Source organism: Anopheles arabiensis, chromosome 3, assembly GCF_016920715.1.
Source record: "Anopheles arabiensis isolate DONGOLA chromosome 3, AaraD3, whole genome shotgun sequence".
Lineage (NCBI taxonomy): Eukaryota > Metazoa > Arthropoda > Insecta > Diptera > Culicidae > Anopheles > Anopheles arabiensis.
Window position 1 is genome coordinate 90261393 of NC_053518.1, and position 22514 is coordinate 90283906.

Genomic DNA, 22514 nt, shown 5'->3' on the forward strand with positions numbered 1-22514 from the left:
GTGTGTTCGGCGGGTCATCTGCATACATTTCGTGGTCCGCTGGGTTCACGTTGGCTTTGATTTTTTCGTTCTTACCGACCGTATTGGCCGGTCGTCGTGTGGCTTAATGGGTGGTTGATTACGCCATCAAACGAAAAGGAAGGCTCGGCGACATAAGTTGAAGCAAAAATGAAACAAAAATAAAAACTTCTAAAGAGGATGTAATGGCACGCGTTTTGATAGAACTGACTTGAAGCTTATTTATTGGCGCTACTTTTTAAAACGCTCCGGATCTACGGACCGTTAAAGTAGTAATGTTTTATTTATACTCGTAACATTCTATTTCAGGCCTCAATAATTGTTTTAGAATGTTTGAAATTGATTGATTTATGGCACATTAAAAGCATTCTTCATATTATTTTTTTGTTGAAAGCATACATACATTTCCAACAATGTTACACCAATAAGTCAGAGTTTATTAAGCAATTGTTTCGTGCAAATCCATATCAAGCATGTTAATCTCATTGGAGCTTTCTGGAGGTGGGTTTAGCCCTCATCTCTTGTCGTGTGCGCTACTCGGCATGGTTTCCAACGCCAAGAATTGTCAGTTTGATTTGGCACGAACATAAACTACGGCCAAACAACGCCACACGCCGCCGATATGCCTCCAACATTGGAACAAACATCGGCTGTGCTGCTGTTCGAGCTGTCAGTGCCTATTAACATTCCGGCGTACTTCGGGACACTGATCCTGGAGCTCTTTGGGATTGCAAGCGATCCTTTGTGGTGTGGGCTAAGAGGTTCTGCAAATTGCACCGATCAAGCAAGCGCGATAGGTATTTTCACTAGTTTGATTAAAACCGCTCAACTGTCTTTAGTCTGGAGCCGGTTTCTGGGAGGGGAGCGTTGTACGTAAAGCGTGCGCCTCCAAACTTCCTTCGAGCCGTACGGGGTTTCGTGCGGTTGTCGTGAGATTCCATCGTGGGTGCCCATAAGAGAGCCATTGCATAAGACCTCTCGGTACGGTGTACACCAAGGGCTGCCTGCAAGCAGGTAGGCATGATGATTAATCCAGCTCGAACACAACTTACACTTCTTTTTCTGCGCAAGATGCCCTTTTCGGGGCTGTCTAAAGCAATACCGGGTCGATGGTAATGCGCTCGCCCCTGAAACAAGGTGTTTGTGCTGCAACACCTAAACTCCCGGTTCCAGCAACGTTACTCCGTGGCCCAGAGAGACACTCTCCCGCCGGGCGATGGCAGCTCCAGTTTTTGTAATGCTCTCGTTCCTCTCGAATTGCTCTCATCCTGTGTGTGTGTGTGTGAGGGGGCAGTTACACAGGGAACTCTTTGTAATATGCGCAGCTCCCGTAGCACCTTTTACAGACCTTACCAACGGTTTCCCCCGTTGGCTAATTTCTTGTGGTGGCGCGCACTTTGGTAGGTAAATGCGGCCAGCAATTAAACACACACACACATTCCGACCGTTGCATATGAAAGTGGCCTAAAATGTGCGGTGGTGCGTAAGACTTAAGCACCTTTTGGAGTTGCCACCGAGTGACTCAACCCCTTTCCGGAAAAGGCCACTCTTTTTAGGCACCACTCCACAAACGCGCCAAACACATACAGAGAGAGAGAAGGAGAGAACACCCGTTTTACACCCTCCGGGAGTGTGTGGTGTGGACTGTGCGTAATGCCAGTTGGCTGCGACACAGGGCTTAGATTGTAGAATTCCAACCCGGTCGAAAGTGGCTGCTTTAGAGTGGCTGCAAGCGCCACAGTGAAAGTTCTGCCGCAACAAAAATCCATTAACCACAGCCACAGCACGCTGCACTCTCTATCTATCGGTTCAATCGGCGGCGGCGGCGGCACACAATCTGTTGTGTGTGGCCTGTGATTTACTCACTTAAGATGTCTGTTCTTGTTAAAGCACTGCAACCACTTAAAGACAACTGAACGGTTCGCCTGCGGACTGTGTAGGTTTTGGAGCAGAGTTTCAAGTAGAAACTGAAATGAAAACGTTTAGATTACGCGGCCTGTAAAGCCGTTTGGCTTATCTAGTGCTGGGTTTAATGTGTTTTTTTGCTGTTATTTCCGAACAAAACGCTGGATTAGGCCGGCTTAAGTAGAGCCTCCGGTTGTTGGAGTTGAAGTTGGCCATACTGTTTCCTTCAACAAACAACACCCAGCACCAATCTGATCATCGGGCGAGCTTTCCGCGCCTACGAACCCACTTCGTGCTGTGGCGTGTCGGCTGGAGTAGAAGGGAACTTCATGTCTGCGAGTCGGCGAGCATAGAATGGAACATTCCTGTCCTATGAAACATGGGCCCGTCGATCGGGTGACGGTTTTTTGACCAATATAAATGCCAGACACGCGCCACACATATTCCCTTCCCATTCTGCATTCCCAGTGCTAAAACACTGCAAAAGGAAACAAAAATCAGGTCGTCGACCCGCGGTGCTATAATTCAGTTTGTTTTGCCAATCCCGCACGCACCGTAAGGGTTTAACGAGGGGCGATGTTTGTGGGGATACTACTCCGGCGACCTCCGGGTGTGTGCGGCCCTTGTTTATGGTGCAAAATTGCAAATGTAAATAAACCCATTGACAGTGTCTGTTGCTATATTGACAGGGTAGTCCCTCGGACCCGGAGTGTTTGCGGAGATTCTTCCGTAGATCTTTCCACACGAGCGCCGGGAATGCGGTTAATGAATTGGCACTTGCGCATTACTGTGCGAGACATTCTTGTGCATATTGATGTAAACAGCTGCAATGTCTGTTTGTGTGTATGTCTCCAGGCGATCAGTTGCTCGAGTACTGTCTAGAGGCTGAGTTATTCTACAATGATCCTCACGCCAAATATTTGTGGTTGTGTGTCTCCACACTGCTTCAATCAATCGATGTTCGGTAAAGCGTGAAGAACGAATGGTCAGATGAGATGAGTGATGTTGTAACCTACCGCAGCAGAGCCGGTCTTGCCCATACAAGGGGGATCGTACGCGGCGTCATCTTAGACGGATTAACCAACCAACCTCTCCCGTGTGGGGCGTTATGGAATCGGAGTATGGATATATCCGACCCATCCCAGCTGCCAGGTGCTCTCCGCCCGCTGTTCGTCAGCGTTTATTAATACCACATCATTCGCTTCCGTACAGAGGACACGCGTGGCGTTGTGGGACTTGGCATCATGACTCGTCATACGCATATACATTGCGGTAATAATTCTTTGCAGCGATTAAGCACTTGAATGGCATCATTGGGAAGGTGTTGCTGTTCCCGCTGTGTGTACTGTGCTGAAATACTTTGCATGACGCTCTGTTCCCGGGATCTCGTCACGAGCCTTCTCGGGAGAATTTTAAATGTCTCGCTGAGATCATCAGCAGCAGGCGAATCGCTAAGGAGAGGAGTTGTAAAAATGCGCAATTTCAACGGCGGTCCATTACTGACTGGCGGGGCACACAGTTAAGCCTCAATTAAGTATGATATATTGCGTGGCTTCCAACCATTTTTTGCATCTTTGCTACCAAACAGCATTCGCATTCAGCAAAGCCTGGTAGCGTGGTGGCGGATTAATGGTTTTGTTTTAAATATGAAACACTTTAAACAGAAGAATTGCAACGAAAAGTTCCTTCCTTCCCTTGTGGCTCAGCTAAGGTACGGGATGAATAATTGTATTATTGACACCCTACCCAGCTACACTTTGACAGATGTCGTCGGAGTGCGTGTTTTAGTGTCCTCGTTCCTGTCAATTGTGCATGTCATAACACGGTAATTTATCACGCAGCTAAATGGTTTTCTTGCCACGCTCTTCTTCACTTGCTTATTGTTGTTTGCGTTTGAAATTGTGCTTTATGAAACGGAGCTAATTTATGAAATTCTTTTCACTTTCTCTCTCTCTCTCTCTTTCTCAGGTATGTATCGTTTGCTCGGATGATTGACAGCACACTGCCCGTCTGCACACGCTTCCATTAGCGGCCGTTTACACGATCCGGTGTCGTGTATGTTGGTAGATATTTTGATTAATTAAAGTCAAGCAAGACATTATGACACACCCAGCTGGATGGAGTAATAACAAGCCGCGTGATTCCATACATTACCCTTTTGCGGTGTTGTTATTACGCACCTAGTGCTGCTTATCAACCTTTGAAAGCGATGTTCAGTTTTTTTGTTCTCCATCTTGCAAAAAAAAAAAAACAATACATAAACTTAATTTAACGCACTATTGCTTCGAGAACTGGAACGGATATGTGGTAAGATAAACGGTAATTTTCTATAAACAATCAACTACCACGTTCTTTTGCTGCAAAGGGGACTGTTTCGTGTTGTGAAAGTATCATCTCACATTAATTGAATGTTTACAAAGCATACACACCCCCAATCGCTAGCAGACATTGCACCGGGTTGATTGGAAGCGTTCTCATTTCTGTTCTTCGATGGGGCCCCGATGTACAATCTTAATCAGTGACCGGAAGTATTGAAACGTCAATCGATTGGTTAGTGTTTGTTTCATGGACCGAGAAGCGATCGTTAATTGGACACATGCACACGTGTCAACATGTACATGGGGATTGATAGGGATGCAACGGGCGCATGAGGGTATTAAGGTCCGGGAGGAAGAGTACTTCCCGAAATTGGTTTCCCATTTCACGCTACAATTATTGGGCGGGCTTCCAGCGGTCGGAAAGTAAACGGTGAACCCATCCCGTGTTTTTTGCTGTGTTGCTACGCGGTGAACTATGAACGGTGTTATTGAACCCGTAGCGGGTTTTTTTCTATGGAAAATAAAGGGACGCTTTTTCCCACTGCAATTTCGTCACCGAAAAGTGCCTCCAAGAAAGGGAAGGGAGCTGCTGATAAGATATGCTGCATTGGAGCCACCAGCATGTAAAGCTAGACGTGTGTCTGTTTGCTTTACCGTCAATATCATCCCACTTTTGAAGGGGAGTTTTGGAATGGGGTATGGTAGAAGTAACACCATGATAGAAACACGTTAAAAAAATCGAATAGTTAGTTGAAGCAATTCGTAGTTCTCTATTCCGAGCGTCCTGGACATACTGGAAGGCGGATTATATACGTTTGGGGAGTCATGTTACGCAGCTTGATTAGACGATTAGTCTGCTTCCTTCTGTCCAGGCCGTTGGATTGTTCTGTTCGGTGGAATTGCGTTGTTGGAATTGGAAGTGGCAAAGAATTATGAAACACCAAGGCCGGGACTTTGGCAGTGTTTGACGAACAGTGATAATACCAGACACTCACTGGCACACCAAGCTCGATTCGTTAAATTGAATTTACACTCCACATGGGCGTAACCGTTACGACAGTTTTATTTACAAATGTTTAAAAGAAGTTCTTATCAGCGCTAGGCTTGCGGCTTGCCGGATGGGTGGATGATGTCAGACACAGGAAATAGAACCAAAACAGCGCCCCGCTGGGCAGATGGAGAGTAATAAGAAATTGACCATTTTTTTCGGACTTGTAAATGAAGATGTGTGCTATAAACGTTATCAAAAAGTGGTTTAATTTTAAAACAACCTGTCAGGCAAATGTTTCACTATTTTTTCTGTTCCTTTTTTCCTGCAAACAAAGGCACACTTTCACCACTTCCTCCGATAGCATCGAAAAGGTTTATAAATTGTGCCGTTTGTACATTGTTACCAACAAATACCGGGGGGGATAGACAGGTTAATTTCAGCCACGATCCAATCTATGAGGTTGTGGTTACGTTTACGTTTGCTGCAACCCTGCAACATGCGGGCTCTTTCAATGCGGTGCGGTCTCTCCCCGTACGAAAATCAACCTGTTGTGGCGTTTGTTGCGTTTTCATTTGCTCTGTCCTATGCTAATGTGAAGCATAAAATAAAACAATAATTCGTCGTCAAACCACCGGCAGCAGCAAAAAAAAAAAACAAACCCTTCGCTCTAGATGGCTTCCCGCCATTGATGCAACCCATATATCCGGCGTGAGAAACCTGCATTTCTTTTGCCGCGCCGGTCTCCGGAGCTTAGGCAGCGATAGCACCCGAACAGGTAGCGCGGTCCCATCGAACGGTCCCTAACCGCAGGAAAAGGGCCTACCTATTCTGGATGTCGTACCGTCATAAAGCAAAAAAAAGAAGGGAAAAACAGAATGCTGAGGAAAGGAGGAAAATACACTCATTTCGGTGTGGCAGTGCGCCCAGCAGAAACGGCACCTGCTAACACAACACGTATGGGCGAGACCCGAGTTTTGCGCTTAAATAGTCGCCTTAATCAAGCGAGAAAAAGAGTCGTGGTAAGGGTTTTTTTTAATCGTGCCATATATTTTGCCCTCAAATTATGTAGCGTCTTGGGTCCTCTGGCTTGTGTTGTAATTTTTCTTTACCAAAATCAGATAAACGATTATGACAACCCCTCTTCAAAGTGTTATAAAACGTCTACGTGTCCGCTCGATTAGATCGAGCTAATCCCTCCTGATTCGTTGCGGAGTTGCGGTCGATCGGTCGGCATTGCATGGTCTGAAATAATGGTAATAAAAGTGTATTGCCTGTATTCGTAGAAGGATTATGTAAATTAAAATTAATAAAACCGTCGCACTGTGCTGCGCTAATCTCCTAACTGTTGAGTGATAATGCGGCATGAGCGAAGGTATACTGCCTGGAAGCCTTTCCCAGAGAAGCTTCCAAGACTGTAATGGTCGATTACACTTCACCATTTTACAACACCTCAATCATCCAGCAGGTTAAAGCAGCACCTCTTCAGCGTCTTCAATTCTTCATTAATGCCTTCGCTTTTCGATCACATGCACGTCCTTTTTTATCCCCGTTTTTTCTTGAATAAAAGTACACTTCCCTCTCTCTCTTTTTCTTGAACTCCAAAAGCAAGCAATTAAAATCTCAAACGTATCGAATGCATTTAGAGCTGTTCCCAAATCTACCGATAACGTAGCAAGGGCCTCCCGCTGCGGGCAATTAAATCACAATCTTTTTTTTGTGCTGAACACGGAAGCTCTCTTTCTCCTGTGACCGTACGGTCACAGCTAGGTTTTTGTTGAACCCTCATCGACGTTCGGGATGATCAGGTTTGGTTTCTAGTTTTCGTGTTACAGCTTCAGGTGTCGATACGAACAAAAAACTGTATTCCAAGATTCGATGTACGTGTCGCAGAGCAAAAGGAAACGCTGTATTGCCCTCCTTTAATGCACACTGCATACAAAAAAGGCCTCATTCCTGATTGAGGCTACCGCATTGTCCTTTTCATCCTGCATCCGGGTGAGCGATGCGGTGCGTGCAATCGGAGCCATGCCCAGGCTTTCCGATCCCACGGTGTGTCCCGATATCGGCAGGGCTAATAGAATTAATTATTGTGTACCGCTTGATTGTGTCGTTGGCTGCAGTCGAGAAACGGGTGGGGAGATTTGTCTATAATGCAGGTTTTGAGCGGAGCGAGAGCCTATCATTTGGGTTTTAGAATGGCCGTTACGTGTGTGTGGTTGAAGGAGGAGCTGATCCTTGTTTCGTTGGAGTCCATAGCGGGATAGATCAAACGATTTGATCGCTTTGATAGATTTTGAATTTATTTCTGTATCCAAACTTGAGAGAGTTATCCGGAGATTTGAGAGCGTTTTAATCACAGGTGTTGTTGTGTACCTTGAAGAGCTCAGGATCTCAGGGTTTCTTCAATAATGCAGTAGCACTTAACAACACACATCAAACTCCTCATACCTTAGACAACATGGTTGACCTCCACTAACCTTGTTAGCTCACGATGTAACATTAATTAAATCTCGTTAGAGCGTCTAGCTTGAGACGATAATAGAAATATTATGCACATAAAAAGCAAACCTTTTAGAAAACATCTCTTACCGGTGGTCTCATATCGCGCCGCGAAACATGTTACCGACATGCGCACATAACCTTAATTGCCCGCTCACTAGCTACTACATTGATATGTGTATGTGTGTCCACATAGCTGCTGGTTTTAATTAATCAGCTTTGCGCGACCGCCGGCTCCATTGCGCCGGCCAGCGGATGCAAAAGTTTGGCAATAGAGAGAAGTAACTTGATACACTAGCGATCTTTACATCAATGGCACCAGATGCACCATATCATGTCACAGCCTGACTTAAGCTTGTTGCTGAAATTTCGCAAACCCATCAGGGTCATTTGGTTATGGTTAGCTTCACAAAAACAGCCCACAAACAGATTCATTCAATAAAACGCGAGACCTCCCATGGCAGACGAGATGCTCACAGATCAGCGGATCTGTGGCAGTGAATTGCACCTGCCGGGAGCATGAAAACAGGCAATAAAACGGTACTGGAACACGACTCCGCGGTGCTACATTGATTCGCATCGAACCGGAACATCGCCCCCGTGCTGATCTTTACCGGCTTTGCGTAAAATAAAACAAAACCCCCACCACTTTTCTTCTTCAAGAAGTTGCTGATCAAGAGCTCCGATGTGTCCGACCGTCTCACTTCAGGGGTTTAGAGATGAAATGGGCAGTTTTTGTTTTTGTTGGTTGTTGTTTTGGTGTCGGAAATCGTTTCGGGACCGGTTGCGTAATGGCACCACCTGCAGTGAAGATGATGCCTCTACCGTTGGAGGTGGACAGCGCAATCGGTTGCTTGACCGGAAATTGTAGCACGCAGTATGGTATGGTTCGCGCGTGCTCGGCCGGGGCAATTCAAACGGAGAAGGCCACTTTGCGGTGAAGGAGAAGCCTCCGGTCCACCGAAATGACCGATAGCAAACCTGCACAAGATTCGGTTTCGGTTGGATGGGAACGATTTGGCACCTCAGCGTGGCGGGCCTCAGTGTCGACTGTAATTGGGTGGGTTGCACTTTTTGTTGTTGCTGTCTCTCTCTCGTGCGTATCTAAACACACACGGTCCACGGCTGCTGCGGTTGGTGGTTTTGAGTCGGTCAAATCGGAGGTTGTCATATTTTGGGGCCGAATGGCTCACACTGCAGCAGCAGCAGAGGTCAGTAGGTTAGATGGTATGTCGTCGCACGTAGTCCAGTAGATGGCCGAACCGCGAACGAGCAGCTGGTAGGAGAAGACCCCGGATCGGATCGGTGTGTTGTGTTGGGTGCGAAACTGAAAGTGAACCCTGCGCGCGCGTGCCTCGTCTGTGAAAACGAGAAGATAGTGCTATAAATATCACGTCCAGCAAACCGCAACTAGGTTCGTATATGGTGTGGTGTGTCGGTGTGCACGTGTGACCCTTTTCTATCGGTTGTTGCAGAGCCCTTCACGGAGGAAAGGAAGTTGCAGGGTGAATGTGTTTCCGGTTTGATTGGTTCGATTGGAAAACAATCATCACAGACACCTTCTAGGTCTGTGTACACGCGTTCGCGGGGTGGTTTGCCAAAAGGATGGAAGGAAAAGTAGTGTGTGTTGTAAAAATAAACAACTGTCCAGGAAGGTCACGCCAGTGAGGCGCACAGTGGAATACAGTTTTTGGTAAAAGTGTATTTATTTAAGGGATTTATTGATGTTAAAAAAGCGACATTGGAGGGAAACTACCTGTTAAGAAGGTCGTGTAGCTAAAGTGCTGTATAGGAAGCCAGTCAGGTGTCGGCTGTAAGTGGAATGTATTTTTTCTTCAGCTTTTAATCCATTTGTATCGATGTTGATTTCGACTCAGGGACGTACGAAATTGTCAAAACAATTTGAAAGGCTTCAAGAGTGTCTTGAGATTGTTCGGCAATCATATGCAGGGTGGCTTAAGGGAAACGAGGCTTTGAGGGTGTTTTAAAGCAATTAAGTTGAGTGTGGATATTCGCTACACGTTGGGTAGTGAAGTTGGGTAAAGCCTTGAGTAAAACATTTTGGTTAGCAACCATTTTAAGAAATGTTGGCATTGAATGTTCATTTATATTCGCAACTCGTTCCGCAAAAGTGCGAAAAGTGTATCGAATCGATAATCAATCGCGTTTGACGATTATTTTCCAACTTTTCTCCACCTAAAGCAAAGGGGAGAGAACCACAACTCAGATTGGAATGTTGTGGCCTACGGTAATTTCTCATTACGGGGCAGTTGGAAAGCAACTCCCGGTGGTCGTTTAAAATTACCATACCGGTGGTAAACCGCGCAATGTTGGTGTGGCTGTGTCCACCCGTGCCATTACTGCCCCACACATGCGTTACGACTGTGATGTTCGCCGGGGCTATGTTACTTCACCAAACTCGGTCGATCCGGGTTGTTTATGTTATGCGCAACACAACTGATTGTTCCGTTTTTTTCTGTTGTTGGTTGTTGCCTGTTGTTCCTCCTTCTTGTGCTGCGACCTACCGACGTCTCAATTGTGCGTGCGTTTGTGTTGTTTCTGAGCTTATGTTTGTCCATGAGGAACACGCGCTGTCATCTTCAGCTTTACGACGGCGTAACGACTGCTAGACATTCTTTACGGCCTGTTGAAGGTAACAGTATATTTTGCACCTACCGGGCAGTGGCAGTCCGAGCGCCATCCCGACATTTGTTTAATGTTTATTTTGGCTACTGAATGTGTGTACATGCACAACCTGCCGTACTGTCTGGTGCGCCACGACGCACGTTTCTGTACGTATATGCAGGGCTAGTCCGGAGGTTGCACTGTTTATCGCTGACGAAATCTGTTTGGTGTTCCAGATTTGGTGTCAACTGCCCCTCAAGAACACAAAAACACAAACTAGACAGTCAAAGGTTCGTTAAAATTAGGTCTTATAAGATCTCATATCAAGTCGTCACATTGCTGAACTGCTGAACTTCACATCTTCCTCTAGTTCTTCAAATCTTATCGTGGAGCCTTCTCCGCGTGCCTTCTCTTTTGGACATAACTCTTGATACCGAATAGCTCGGGGACAATGTAAAACTGTTGCCAGCTCAGAAATCACCACCGCCCAGGGCTCCCCGAGCTGTCAGGATGCCCGATCCAATAAATTTCGTTGTTGATACGCTCCGGCCATCGACGTGACGCAGTCGCCCGCGGTATCTCAGGCTGGTAAAAAGGAAACGTCGTGTCCTACAACTTGATAAACATTGGACCCGCTAGGAAAAGGGAACTCCCCCCCCCCTCCTGAAAAAACCAACCCCAAAGTTCAGGTTGCGCTCGTCGGCAATAACATTAATAAGATTGATTGCATTGCAATTAATGGCCGGCAGACCGCTGTTCCTTTTGTGTTGCGCTGCGCTGTAATCATCTGCGTATATACGCTGGGCGGACGAAGAAACTTGAGGCGAAAGTAAAACACTTGGTCGACAGGGACAACAGCGGTGGTGGTGTTAGCAGATGTGTTCACGGAGCGCGGTTTGGAGCGGTTTGGAAGATTGTGTGCAAAAATTTGCACAAACTTTGTGACCTCCAGGTAAGTGGGGGTCTGCCGTACGAGCGTCCCCATGAGCAAGTAGGTCAAACGGTGGGTTATTGATCGTTGTCAACCCCCGGGTGGCTGTTATTACTTTTTCGGTGGACTTTCCTGTTCGTTCGGACGACTTTCGACAACGCCGAGTGATCGAATTTCGCAACTCCGATCTGTGCGCGTGAGTTTGCCTTGATAAGCGACCGAGTGTAAGGAAATTGTGACACTGTTCGTTCCATTTCAGTACACCCAACTTCGGGGACGTTCTTTCACTTTAAGTACTAGAAGGGGGATGGTTAGTGTGCAAGAAGCGATGTGTTGCAAGCAAATGACAGCGCCGCATCTTTAAGCTATCGTTTGACCGCGTGGTTTCAACTACCGTGGCTCATTCGAAATTCGATTTGCGTAATTTGTAAGCCCCCCGGTGAGCACGCACGATGATTAGTCGCGACACCACGAGCAATCAGCTCAAGATCTTGGCTATGTTGGGTGGTGGAGGGAGTTGTTGGTCTATGGCATCACTGCCAGCCGTTCGTCCACAAGCCCTCAGTCAGTCAGTCAGCCAGTCCGTCAGGACGCATTTCTGACAAGACCCTCACGACGGCCGACAGCATTAGGGGTGAATACAGTCGTCGCGTGTTCCACTCTCCTGATACATATTCATGAGATGATGCTCGGCGGTGAGTTACTGCAGTTCGATCTTTGGTGATACCTTCACGGTATGTGATTCCTTGGTGCCCGGAGGAATAGCACACACTTTGAAGGCAGACGTGCGATAGAGTGAGGGTAGCGGAGCATGTAAGATTGGTTTTGCATTTTGGATCACCCTTTCGGTTTGGCATCCACGCATCAGTCACAGCATGGGGCACGCCCTAGGGATGTTTGATGTTATGGAATCCTACAATTTGTAGTTGATGACGACTCCGGTGACGATTTGGGTGTTAGAACACAATAAGAGGCTTGCTTGGTAACCCTTTTTTGTTGTTGGGATTTTGTTGTTAATGATGGTGCGAAAAGCCCACTCACTACTCTGACTCCAAGAAACCAAAGAAAACAAGCAAACGATCAACGATCCTGTAGGTGTGACGGTAATGTGTTTGAGTTTCAATGTTTTCGGGCATATTCTTCGTCTTTAAGCCGATTAATTCCATGTCCTAGCTGGATTAAGGTTGCCCAAAATCCACCGTAAATACTTTTATCGCTCCGTCAGAAGCAAGAGGCTTTTGTTAGGAGTCACAGAGTGAAGTCTTGCCCAACGGTTTCCTGTCTTTGCGCAGCACCGTTGTAAAGGCTCAACTTGAATCGACTTTAAAGGTGTTTCTTGATTTGTTGGTTTTGATAAACGATCGTGCCTCGGGCAATCCTTACGCGCGATCCTATCACAATCAGGTTTCAGGCTTCTTGCCGCCCTACCGAACGACCGATACGTCTTTTGCTTTGCACAGTGGAGTTCTTCTTCGTTAAGATATGGTCATTAAATACTGTCAGAAATTTTGAGCCACAACGGTCGAAATGCACCCGGTACGAGCTGATACAAACTCTCTGGTAGCACAAAATGTCAAGGTCAGTGTGATGTTTAGTGTGTTACGATCGCTGATACGATGTTTGCTAATTTCACCCGTTCTTCTGCAACGAAGTTCAACGTTCGCCCGCTCAGCGACCACGGCTCGGTGCGGTAAGATTTCGTTTGTCTTTCACGAAACGCCGTTTACGTAAAAAAACACACACATACACACCAAGCAAAGGTGAAACCTGTTTGTGTTTTCAATGTAACATCTCAAAATATTTGATTTATAACTACAACTGCGGGCGAGTTGGCGAGGCTTGATTGTAAACTTTGTTTTGGCTTGTTTGTTAGGAGGTGAGGTTTTTGGGTAAACGGAAACAACTTAACCAGTGACATTTCGCTCTTTTTTTGTTTTAAATAGTGTACCTAATTCTTCACTTAAATTTAGTTTCTTTCGTACTTCAAACGAAGATAAGACAATAAATTTCCCGAAAACCTCAAAACCAATTAAGAACAATGTCTTCAGCCAATGCTCAGCTAAAAGAGCATCGGTAGAGCATCGCCCCTCGTTGGCCATATGTTTTATTATCGTTTGCCAATTCCCACCTCCGTAATTGCAGCCCACACATCAATTCCCACCGCACAAACCGCAACAATTCGTTTCGTTCGGCATGCAACAATAAAATTTAATCAGCTAAACAACAACCAAGCTAAACGGTGGGCAGTCATCTAGAACGGCCGGTTCCGTACACTCCCTACTTCTCGCTTGCCATAAATCGCCAAAAATGACCCTTCGCACAGGGACGTGCTTGCCCTTTTTCCTATTTTTCGCAATTACTACTATTCCGGTACCGAAAATGCACTTCACAAAATTAACGGTCACCAACGGGATCCGTCCACACAGCAATTTCCTGTGCAGTGCAATTGATACAGAAACGTTTAGGAAACCATTCGGAGGAAAAACGAAAAAAAAAAACACCGCCTTAGGGGTGATACTATCGCAACATAAAAGCAACAAACGCAGTCGCAATCGTTGTCGAAATCAAAATTTAATTGCAAACCATCCATCCCCGGAGGAACGCATGGGACCGTGCACACCTATTTTCCCTCGCCTGTGCCCTCTCGGTGCGAACATGTAATTCCATGCGCATTATGTTGCCGAAAAAATAATCATAATCGCGACTTTATCCCATGAGCACGAATCGTAAACAGTACGGTGCGGTGCAATCAGTCCACGGGGAGGAAAATAAAAACATGCACGTTACCCCAAGTGTGTCCGATTCCGGTTCTGGGCAGCTGCAGCTGTGCGCACTATGTTTTAGAGATACATACAAGGAGAGAGGGAGAGGGAGGGTGACGCCCTAGAGCTGCACACATCATCCCGTGGAACTGAAGACTAGGTCGCATCAGACGCGTCGGTTGGTCCCCTCCACAAAGCCAAACGCCACGATTGAAGGTCACGGACGGGGAAACCATGCCGAAAACAAAGCCTGAAAACGCGTGTTACATGCCGCACCCCATTAGCGGAGCGGCGGTGCGTCCCTTGTCGAAAGGGATTCCATATTCCCCTTTGCGATATGAGTGCGCCTGCGCGTTCGATACGCATCGCACGCTTAATTGCACTTCTCACCTAGAGCAACTGATCAAAGAGTGCGTATCCTGCGCAGTATCCCTGCCAACAGCTGTTGGGATGTTTGTTTCATCGTCGTCATCATCATCAGCTCTCGCATACGCTGCATTACGCATGTTTTGTTTACGTTTGCCGTGCAGCAGTCGCAGCAGTAGGGGAGGCTTTTAGAAGAGCCGATCAAAATAAAGCCTCATTTTTGACGGGTACTTCCGGACGGGACGGACGGACCCAAAGCATCAAAGCGACAGCAGCGACGACCCCGATTCTGTTCTGAGAAGAGCACCGCACAGCGCAGGGCAAGGAAGGAAAAACTGGCCATCAACAGGACTGTGTTATTCAGGCTAATCAGATACGGCTAGAACAGAGCCGGCGTCTTTTCGTTTTTAGGGTAATTGCAACTTAGCGCTTAATTGCGACCGCTTCCAAGATCCTCGCGATTGGTTGTGTCCCGCATCGCTTTTAGTTTCGTTGTCTTGAAATTAAAATAAAAACCAAATAAAACAGCGAGAGAGAGATCCCGAAAGGTGCGAAATCAAAGAAATGAGGTCGAGCAGTGCAGCGAAAATGGTTTCATTATTTGGACGTGGTCGGGAAAGCGTCCAGCTTGTTCGGCAACGCTGTGAGACACCAAGAACAACTGTCACCGATTTTGTTCACAAGCCTCTGTGGACGCATTAGCGTCTTTCCCTTTTTTGGAGGGCGCATGGTGTCAGTAAAGCCGCGGTAGCAGCTGATGAAGACCAACGGTACAGCTGGTTATGAGTCAGACACAAAGCAGAAGCATCCAACGGAAATGAAACAGATCTCGAAAAAAAAACATAAACTGTTGTCCATGTCCGCTTCAAATGGCGCTAACTTTAACCGAGATCTAGTCAGTTTCGCGAACACCTCCTCTCTAGTTGGTCTAGTGCCAAAAAATCGCGTTTTGAGGAGCATCTTTTAACTCCACTGTGCTAAACAATTGCTGCCGGAAGATACCGACTGAGCGAGCAAGCGATGCTTATCGTGCCTGCATGAGAATCAGAACAACGAACGGGTACTGTTTTAACCGTCCGAGCGAGGTGTCAAAAGCATGGAAGTTAGTGGCTCTGGAGACAGGTTTTAGTTTGAACTTTTCAAGTTCAAACTGAGACTCGCCCTCTGTTATGGCGTGCATAAGTAACTCTCTGTGACGACGTTTACGAGTTCCTGGATCTGTTGTGTAGATTAAGCGATTTTGCAGAGGATGTTGGCCTTTTTTGGACTTTGGTAAGATTTATGAAAAAAATTTAGCTTGAGAAGGGCGTTCGTTCAAATCCCACAATAAACTTCTGGACGGCCTCGTGCCTACTTCCCCTAAACGTCGGATTGCAGTTATTGCGCAAGGCATTCCGCACACTATTATCCACTTAAGTCAATCTGTCTGTACGCAAGATGATACTCGGGTACTTCATTGCACCAATGGCGATCAGCATCATCATCATCATCTTCGCAAGATATGCACACTTGGCGCAAATTATTGCGAACTGCGAAAGCCAGTAAACATAAACAGCACGTCCGTCCTGCTTTCCGTCGAAAGAGCTGACGGGGCGCTTTTATCAAAAACATGAACCTAATGTCGGACAGTCGAGGATCGGGAAGGAGGTATCAGTGTAGTGTAAATATTCACCAGCACCTAGCTTGCAACAGTTCATCTTCCTCAAGAGCCCTCCGAACCGAACACACTATTAACCTCGTCCAGCGCCAATCGGCGGTAATTTATGCAAATTGCGTGGTCGTCTGGGAGGCGAGGGAAGTAACAAAAAATCACAAACCCAATCTCCGTCGCAAATGCATGCCCACGACCTGATTGATCTGTAAATTGTTCAGAGTGTATGCACGTAGCACTCTCTGTGTGTGTGTGTGTGTGCTTGTATTTGCTTATTTGTTTGCTCATTGTATTGTTACCCATCGTGCCGGCAATAGGAGTGCGCTTGAGAAGTGCATTCTTGCCCGCAGTACCCCGACAGCGATAGTGTCTCTCGGTCTGGCAAGTGGATTTTGCACTTGGTGTGGTGTTGATTTGGAGTGCTGGTCGTGTGGTTCGCGATCGTTTCGTCCCAATGTCACCGGTAAGAGCCGTTGTAGACAACGCGTCTGCACGCGCAGGATCACGACTTTAACGCACGAAGTCTTTAGGCATTAGAGACTGGTTTGCGGTTGCACCTTGATATAGGTACCGGTGCGTAGTGTGTGAGATGCTTTGGTAATTAAGGTGACTAATCATACACTCGGCACGTTCACGACTGTCGGTGATGTTGATGTTGGCGGTGGTGTGCGGAGGTTGTACGGTTTAAGGCTTTGCGTATTGGTAAAGGCATATAGAGGAAATCAAAGCAAAAGCTTCAATCATGGCACATAATTACCATAAATATTGACCAGAAGTCAGTCAGAATTAGGTGTTAAAGCACAAGATGACATCTTGAAAGTCAACGGGAAGATTACATGAATGTTCCAATATCTAAGATTGATATGAACTTTTCAAAGTACGCACCAAACACAATATGCCGGAACAGTTTTAGCCTTCGGGCAAAGAGTTTTGTAAATTACAATAATATTACAAAGGAACGACTAGCTCAACTAGCCCCCAAAAGCCTTCTACGACCTTCCACCTGCACACTGTTGCTTTTCGCGTAGGCTTACCCCAGTTTGCACCTGCACCAGACTTTTTGGAATGTCTATGCTGTCTATTTTTCCCTGTCATTTGACCCTCACTGCAACCACCAATTAAAAGCACCCTCTCAACCATCTGTGCAGCCTACGGACCGAGGCTCCGGTCGGTAGTGCTCTGCGTGTTAGAATTAAATGTAATTATGACTAGCGCACCCGTGTACCCGTTCCACGCAAAATGATGGCCCTGATATTCGCCCAAGCCCAGGCGTTGCGTTCGGCGATGCTGCAGCGAACCATTTTTGGCCACGTTCGGGCATAAGTCCACCGACGCAATTGCAATAGCCCAGCCCTTTTTTCGGCTTGAGCAGCTGCTTCTTGCTGCTCTCCAACACACGTCAAGTAGCATCGAGTCATCGATCGGCATTTGTTCATCGTATTTGCTTAATGAAGTGAATCTAATTAACTACTTAGCTCTCGATTCGTGCATTGGTGATCGGGCTGAGTGCAATTGCTGTGAGTGCCCTCCTCGATTCGCCCAAGTCATCAGTTAATAAAGCAACAAATCATTTATCGTACCATCATCAGCCTTTGAGACGCCGCGTGCATCGTCGCCCAGCGCGTCGACAAAGGCATCGCCCTTCGCCACTGTGAGATGCACATGCACCTCTAGAAGCATTCTAATAGGGACGGATGCGTTTTTGCCCTCCTCTCTCTCTCTTTCACACAAACATTGCCGGATGGATGTGTGGGTTTGTCGTTTGAGACGATGAAGCTTGGGTGGTTCACATGGAATTCAAACAAATAAAGTCAGTCATATTCACATCTCGAAAGGGCTAGGGTGTGCGCGCTTGAATCTGTGTATCTTGGCGGTTTGTGTCTCCCGAGAGCGTCTGAAAAGGGGCGAAGAAAACGCAAGCGTAACGCAGACACATCTAAGAGGCGAAAGAGAGCGTGTGCTGTGTGTAAGAGAAGGGAGAAGCGGGAGCGGGCGTGTCAATTAATTTCAATAATAACGCTCGTTGTTTTATTCCTCGACTATTCCGACAGATTCCGCGGGCATCTTGCAGAAGTGGAGCAAGTTACGACGCCGCTGCGCCTCGTTCAAGTCAGTCTCCGGGCCGGCCTCGCTCGATTCGGACACCAACTTCATCTTGGCCGAGCATCCAGGTCACTATCAGATCATCAGTACTGCGACCGGCTCGCCGGTAACGCCCCGTGCCGCACTCACCAACCCGTCGAAGGTCCAGCCGTCACCGCACCAACATCATCACCATCATCATCCGCTGTACCACGGGCATCATCACCATCCCCACGGGTTACATCTACCAGCACACCACCACAATCTGCCACCGCGAGGTCCCACCCATCCGCACCACAACCACCACCACCACCACCACCATCATCTTCACCACAGTCATCTGCATCATCATCAGCAGCAGCAACAGCAGCAGCATCAGCTCCATCATCATCCGCTCGTTGACTATCCGCTGCCCGGCGGTCACCTGCTGGACGGTCCGCAACCGCTTGCGTCCGGCTACGATCCCAAAAACTGGGAGCTCCGACACTCAAGCTCCTCGTCCGCATCGGCCTCATCCTCCTCCACGATCGGGGCACCGCCAGCCATACCGGCGGACGAGTACTGGCAGCACTTTCCGCACGAACCGAGCGATGTCAAGCTGTGGCGTCTAGGTGCGCACCAGACGTACGCACATCGCATCCACGTGAATCCGCCCCAGCGGCGCAGCGCGCACAGCATCGACTGGGAGTACAACGTGCAGCGGTACGAGAACATGTGCGACAACATGGCACCGCCGCCGCCCCGGATCTTCCGCACCGAGAAGCTGCAGTACTACGACGAGCTGTCGGACGTGAAGCGACCAGTGCAGGCTGGCAGTGAGCCAGCGCAGGAGAGCAATGGTGGGATAAAGGTCGCAAAAGAGATCAAGCTGCCGAGTCTGAAGACGTTCAAGTCGGCGTCGATGCGTCTGCCGGGCCAGAAGTCTTCAATACATGAGGTGCAGCAGCTGTTGAGGAGTAAGTTCAACCGGATACATGCGGGATTGCGCAAACGGAGAGCGCTGTCGGTGCAGGAGGTGTTCCAGGTACCGGGAACACCCGGGACAGCTTCCGGCGTGCAGGCAACACCGACCAAACCCACGTTCTATGTGCCCTCGCCGCTGGTTAGTGAACGGACGCCCCATCGTGGTGTGACGACGCGCTACAGCGAAGAGGAGGAAGGTAACGGCCCAATAACGGCTCCCTTTCTGGACGAGGAGGACCAACGGGATGGTTTGGCGTCCGATCGGCACGCGGATGAGGAGGAAGGCCCAGTCAGTCTGCCTTACATTAGTGAAACGATGCTAGCAGAAACGGTGGCCGTAAAGAAGGTTACCCTCCGCTCGACCGATCACAGTCCCAGCCCGCGCAAGGAACGCACCAAGACCTGGTACCGCAGCATAGACTTCAATGCGGCGTTGCAGAAACTGGAATCGCATCGACACTCGCTCGACACCAAAGGCACACCAAAGAAACAGTCGTCCGAACCGGAGCCGCCCGCCACCAAGGAGCGGTCAAAGCCGGATCGGACCACCACCGAAGAAGTCACCGCCACCACTGCCGCCAAACCGAACTTCTCCATCGGAGGGCGCGTGAGTTTGCGCGAGCGGGTAGAAAACATGAACCTAAGTCGATTGCGCCCGTCAAAAGTGTCCTCCGGTGGCAGTCCCGTCCCGTCATCCGCCACGACGCCGGTGGCCGTTGTGAAGAAGGTGTCGGACGCGCGCAAGATACGGCCCCGCAGCCACTCGCCGTTGAAAAACATCAAGATAAACCTGTCGCCGGTAAAGAAGGCAACCGCCGCCGCCGCCACACCATCCCTGGGGGCCGACAAAGCCTCCAAGCGGGAATCGATCGGTCTGTTTGGCCGGCTAAACCGGATGATGCATCAGCACGGGCTCGGTGGGCTTGGGAGTGATAAGGCGGCGGCGGCGGTGGCTGACGGTGCCAGTACCCGCAAGCCGAACGGTAAATCGCTCGTTGTCGTCCCCGGCAGTGCGCCCAAAAATGGTGCCGAGGATGGGTCGGTGACTTCTGCTTCCGTGGCGCGTCCGACCGGAACCGATAAGGCAGTCGGTGCGGGCAGTGCTGGCGTCAGCTTCGGTGGGAATGTTAGTAAACAGTCGACGATACAGAAGCTGACGCAGCTGAGCAGTTGCAACCGGCGAGAACAGCAGCAGCAACAGCAGCAGCAATCAAAGACGGAAACTACGCATGAACGTGACCGGAAATCCAAACAGGTGAGTAAGAGCACGTTTGTACGACCTTTGCACGATGCGTTGGGAACTTGGGAACGGTTCTTCAGGTTTGCTGCTGCACTGGTGGGAGTGCTGGTGAGGGAATTGAATAGGTCTTTCACTGGTGTTCGTGTTTGGAAAGTATGATTTGTCATGTAGAAGTCATTCAGTTGTGTCGTACTTTGCATCCATTGGATGACGAATTTAGTGCTTATTTATGTCTTATGGATGAATAATCCTCAAACCAAAATTGAAGTGAATCTTCAATCGTTACTGTCTGGGGTTGATGATTTATGAACCAACGCCGGAAATTCCAAAATAGAAAGTCTAGTCTGACAAACAGAGACGTTAAGAAGGTAGAACAAGCCGGTCAAGAGCATCTTAATGTGTCACTTTTGCTGTTATCGTAGCTAGAGCTACTTCCAGTCTGAGCTACTCGAGTTCCGTGTTGAGTACACCTCATGGACCGGGGGGTCAGATCAGCTGATTGTGTTGTAAGCGAGTGTTGTTGAAGTGTACGACAAATGATGTAGCACACACTTTAATTGGACTCACTTCCCGGTAACAGGTCGCGTTCCGTTACGCCGTATTTTTCCCACCACTTTCGTCCGCCGAGACTCGAAGAACGCACCGTTCTCTCCGTTGATTGTATTATATGATTGTAAACATTATTATGCTAATCATGTGCCCGACTGTGTAACAGTGGATGGATCTCCCTCGCCCTCGCTTAGAACAATACTCACTAAAACCAATGCGCAAGGGGGATTCTCTCTATGGACGAACAATCGCCACAGGGCAGCGAAGGGAAGTGATTAGTTTCACGCCCACTCCCATCGGCGACCCGAGCTGGACGGTGTTCTCTATCGAATCATCAACACCCGCTGAGTTGCTGCGGGCTTGTTTGCAGCTTGCTCCGAGCTTCCCGTGCTTCGATGTGCTAACGGCCGGAAAAGTCGGAACTGATCAAAGCCAAGGCAACGTAGCGAACCGACTCCTACACGTGACCCGAGTAATTATTAGAAGGTGAGACCGGTGGTGAGTCTCTTGGACGGGTCGCGCTCGCTACGTAGCTGGGAATTGGGGCCTGTTCGTTTATGGTTGAAAACATTTAAAATGTTAATACGACGACACTCTCGATTCTGGCCAGCTTTCTTGCAGCCCAAAAACTCCGCTTCACTTGGGGGCATCTGCGTGACCTGGCACAGGTTTGCTCCCCCCCCCCCCCGGTTGTTGTTTTATTCTTTCCCGCACAAACGTGCACTCCACGCAGCACGGACCGTATCATAATTTCAAAGTTTTTTGCCGACGACAGGTCCGGTGGGCTTGAATTTATTGCTGCTTTGGTATGGCTTTGGGCTGTGCAGGCTTTTAGCACCGCCGAAGAATTGGTGTGACGGTGCCGCGATCTGGACACGACGATGACCAATTTGTAACCATAAGCGGTTACATGTCGTACATCGGGCACAGAATAGGCGCAAGAGCGGCTAGGCACCTGTGCGCGTTCAGCAACTTCGCTGTATACGCCGATTGCTCAATACGTTCCGACCTCGGCGTAGTTGCTCCGATTCCAACCACCACCGGAAGGTCTAATTAATCATACCTCGCAGTGTCGTGGATACCGATGTCACATACCGCAGTGCCGGCACCACAATCGAACCGACTGGCTCGGAAACTGGACTCCGCTGATTGTCGAAGGCCATCAGGCGCGCGTAGCCTCCCATTCTTGGTCGGGAATGTTTCCACCGTTCGTTGTTCGAGCGGACAACGCAACCGCATCAAAGTGGGCTGGTAAGCCTCGCCTCACCAAGACAATCCGTCCAGATTTAGTGTGTGAATCAGTGCATCAAACCTCTGATGATCATGATTAATAACTCCCCATTCCCGACCGCGGCTGATCGGTCGACCTGATAAGCCTCGATTTGCGCGTCGTGGGTTAGCTTGTTTTATGTACTCAGATGCTAGATCTCTGGTCTCTTGTTAACTATCATCATGCCATCGGCAAGCAGAAACGCAGAAACGGTCGTGCTAATTCCGGAAGCAAATCTCTCGGAAACACTTCCGTTGGCGGATTTAGAACGCTAGAAAGTTCAACCAAGCGATCGGAAGCGCTGCGAAAAGTCAGGAAGCGGCAGTGAGCAGCTCGTCTATTTA

General features: G+C 48.4%; 1 protein-coding gene across 5 annotated transcripts in view; it reads left to right on the forward strand.

Moving 5' to 3' along the window:
• The window catches only part of LOC120901792, a 53766-nt gene that overhangs the window by 19562 nt on the left and 11690 nt on the right, over positions 1–22514 (forward strand). For all 5 annotated transcript variants that reach the window (XM_040310042.1, XM_040310043.1, XM_040310046.1 and 2 more), the window contains exon 4: positions 18118–20366. In XM_040310042.1, coding sequence (XP_040165976.1) covers positions 18118–20366 — 2249 coding nt within the window. The remainder of the gene's footprint in view (positions 1–18117; positions 20367–22514) is intronic.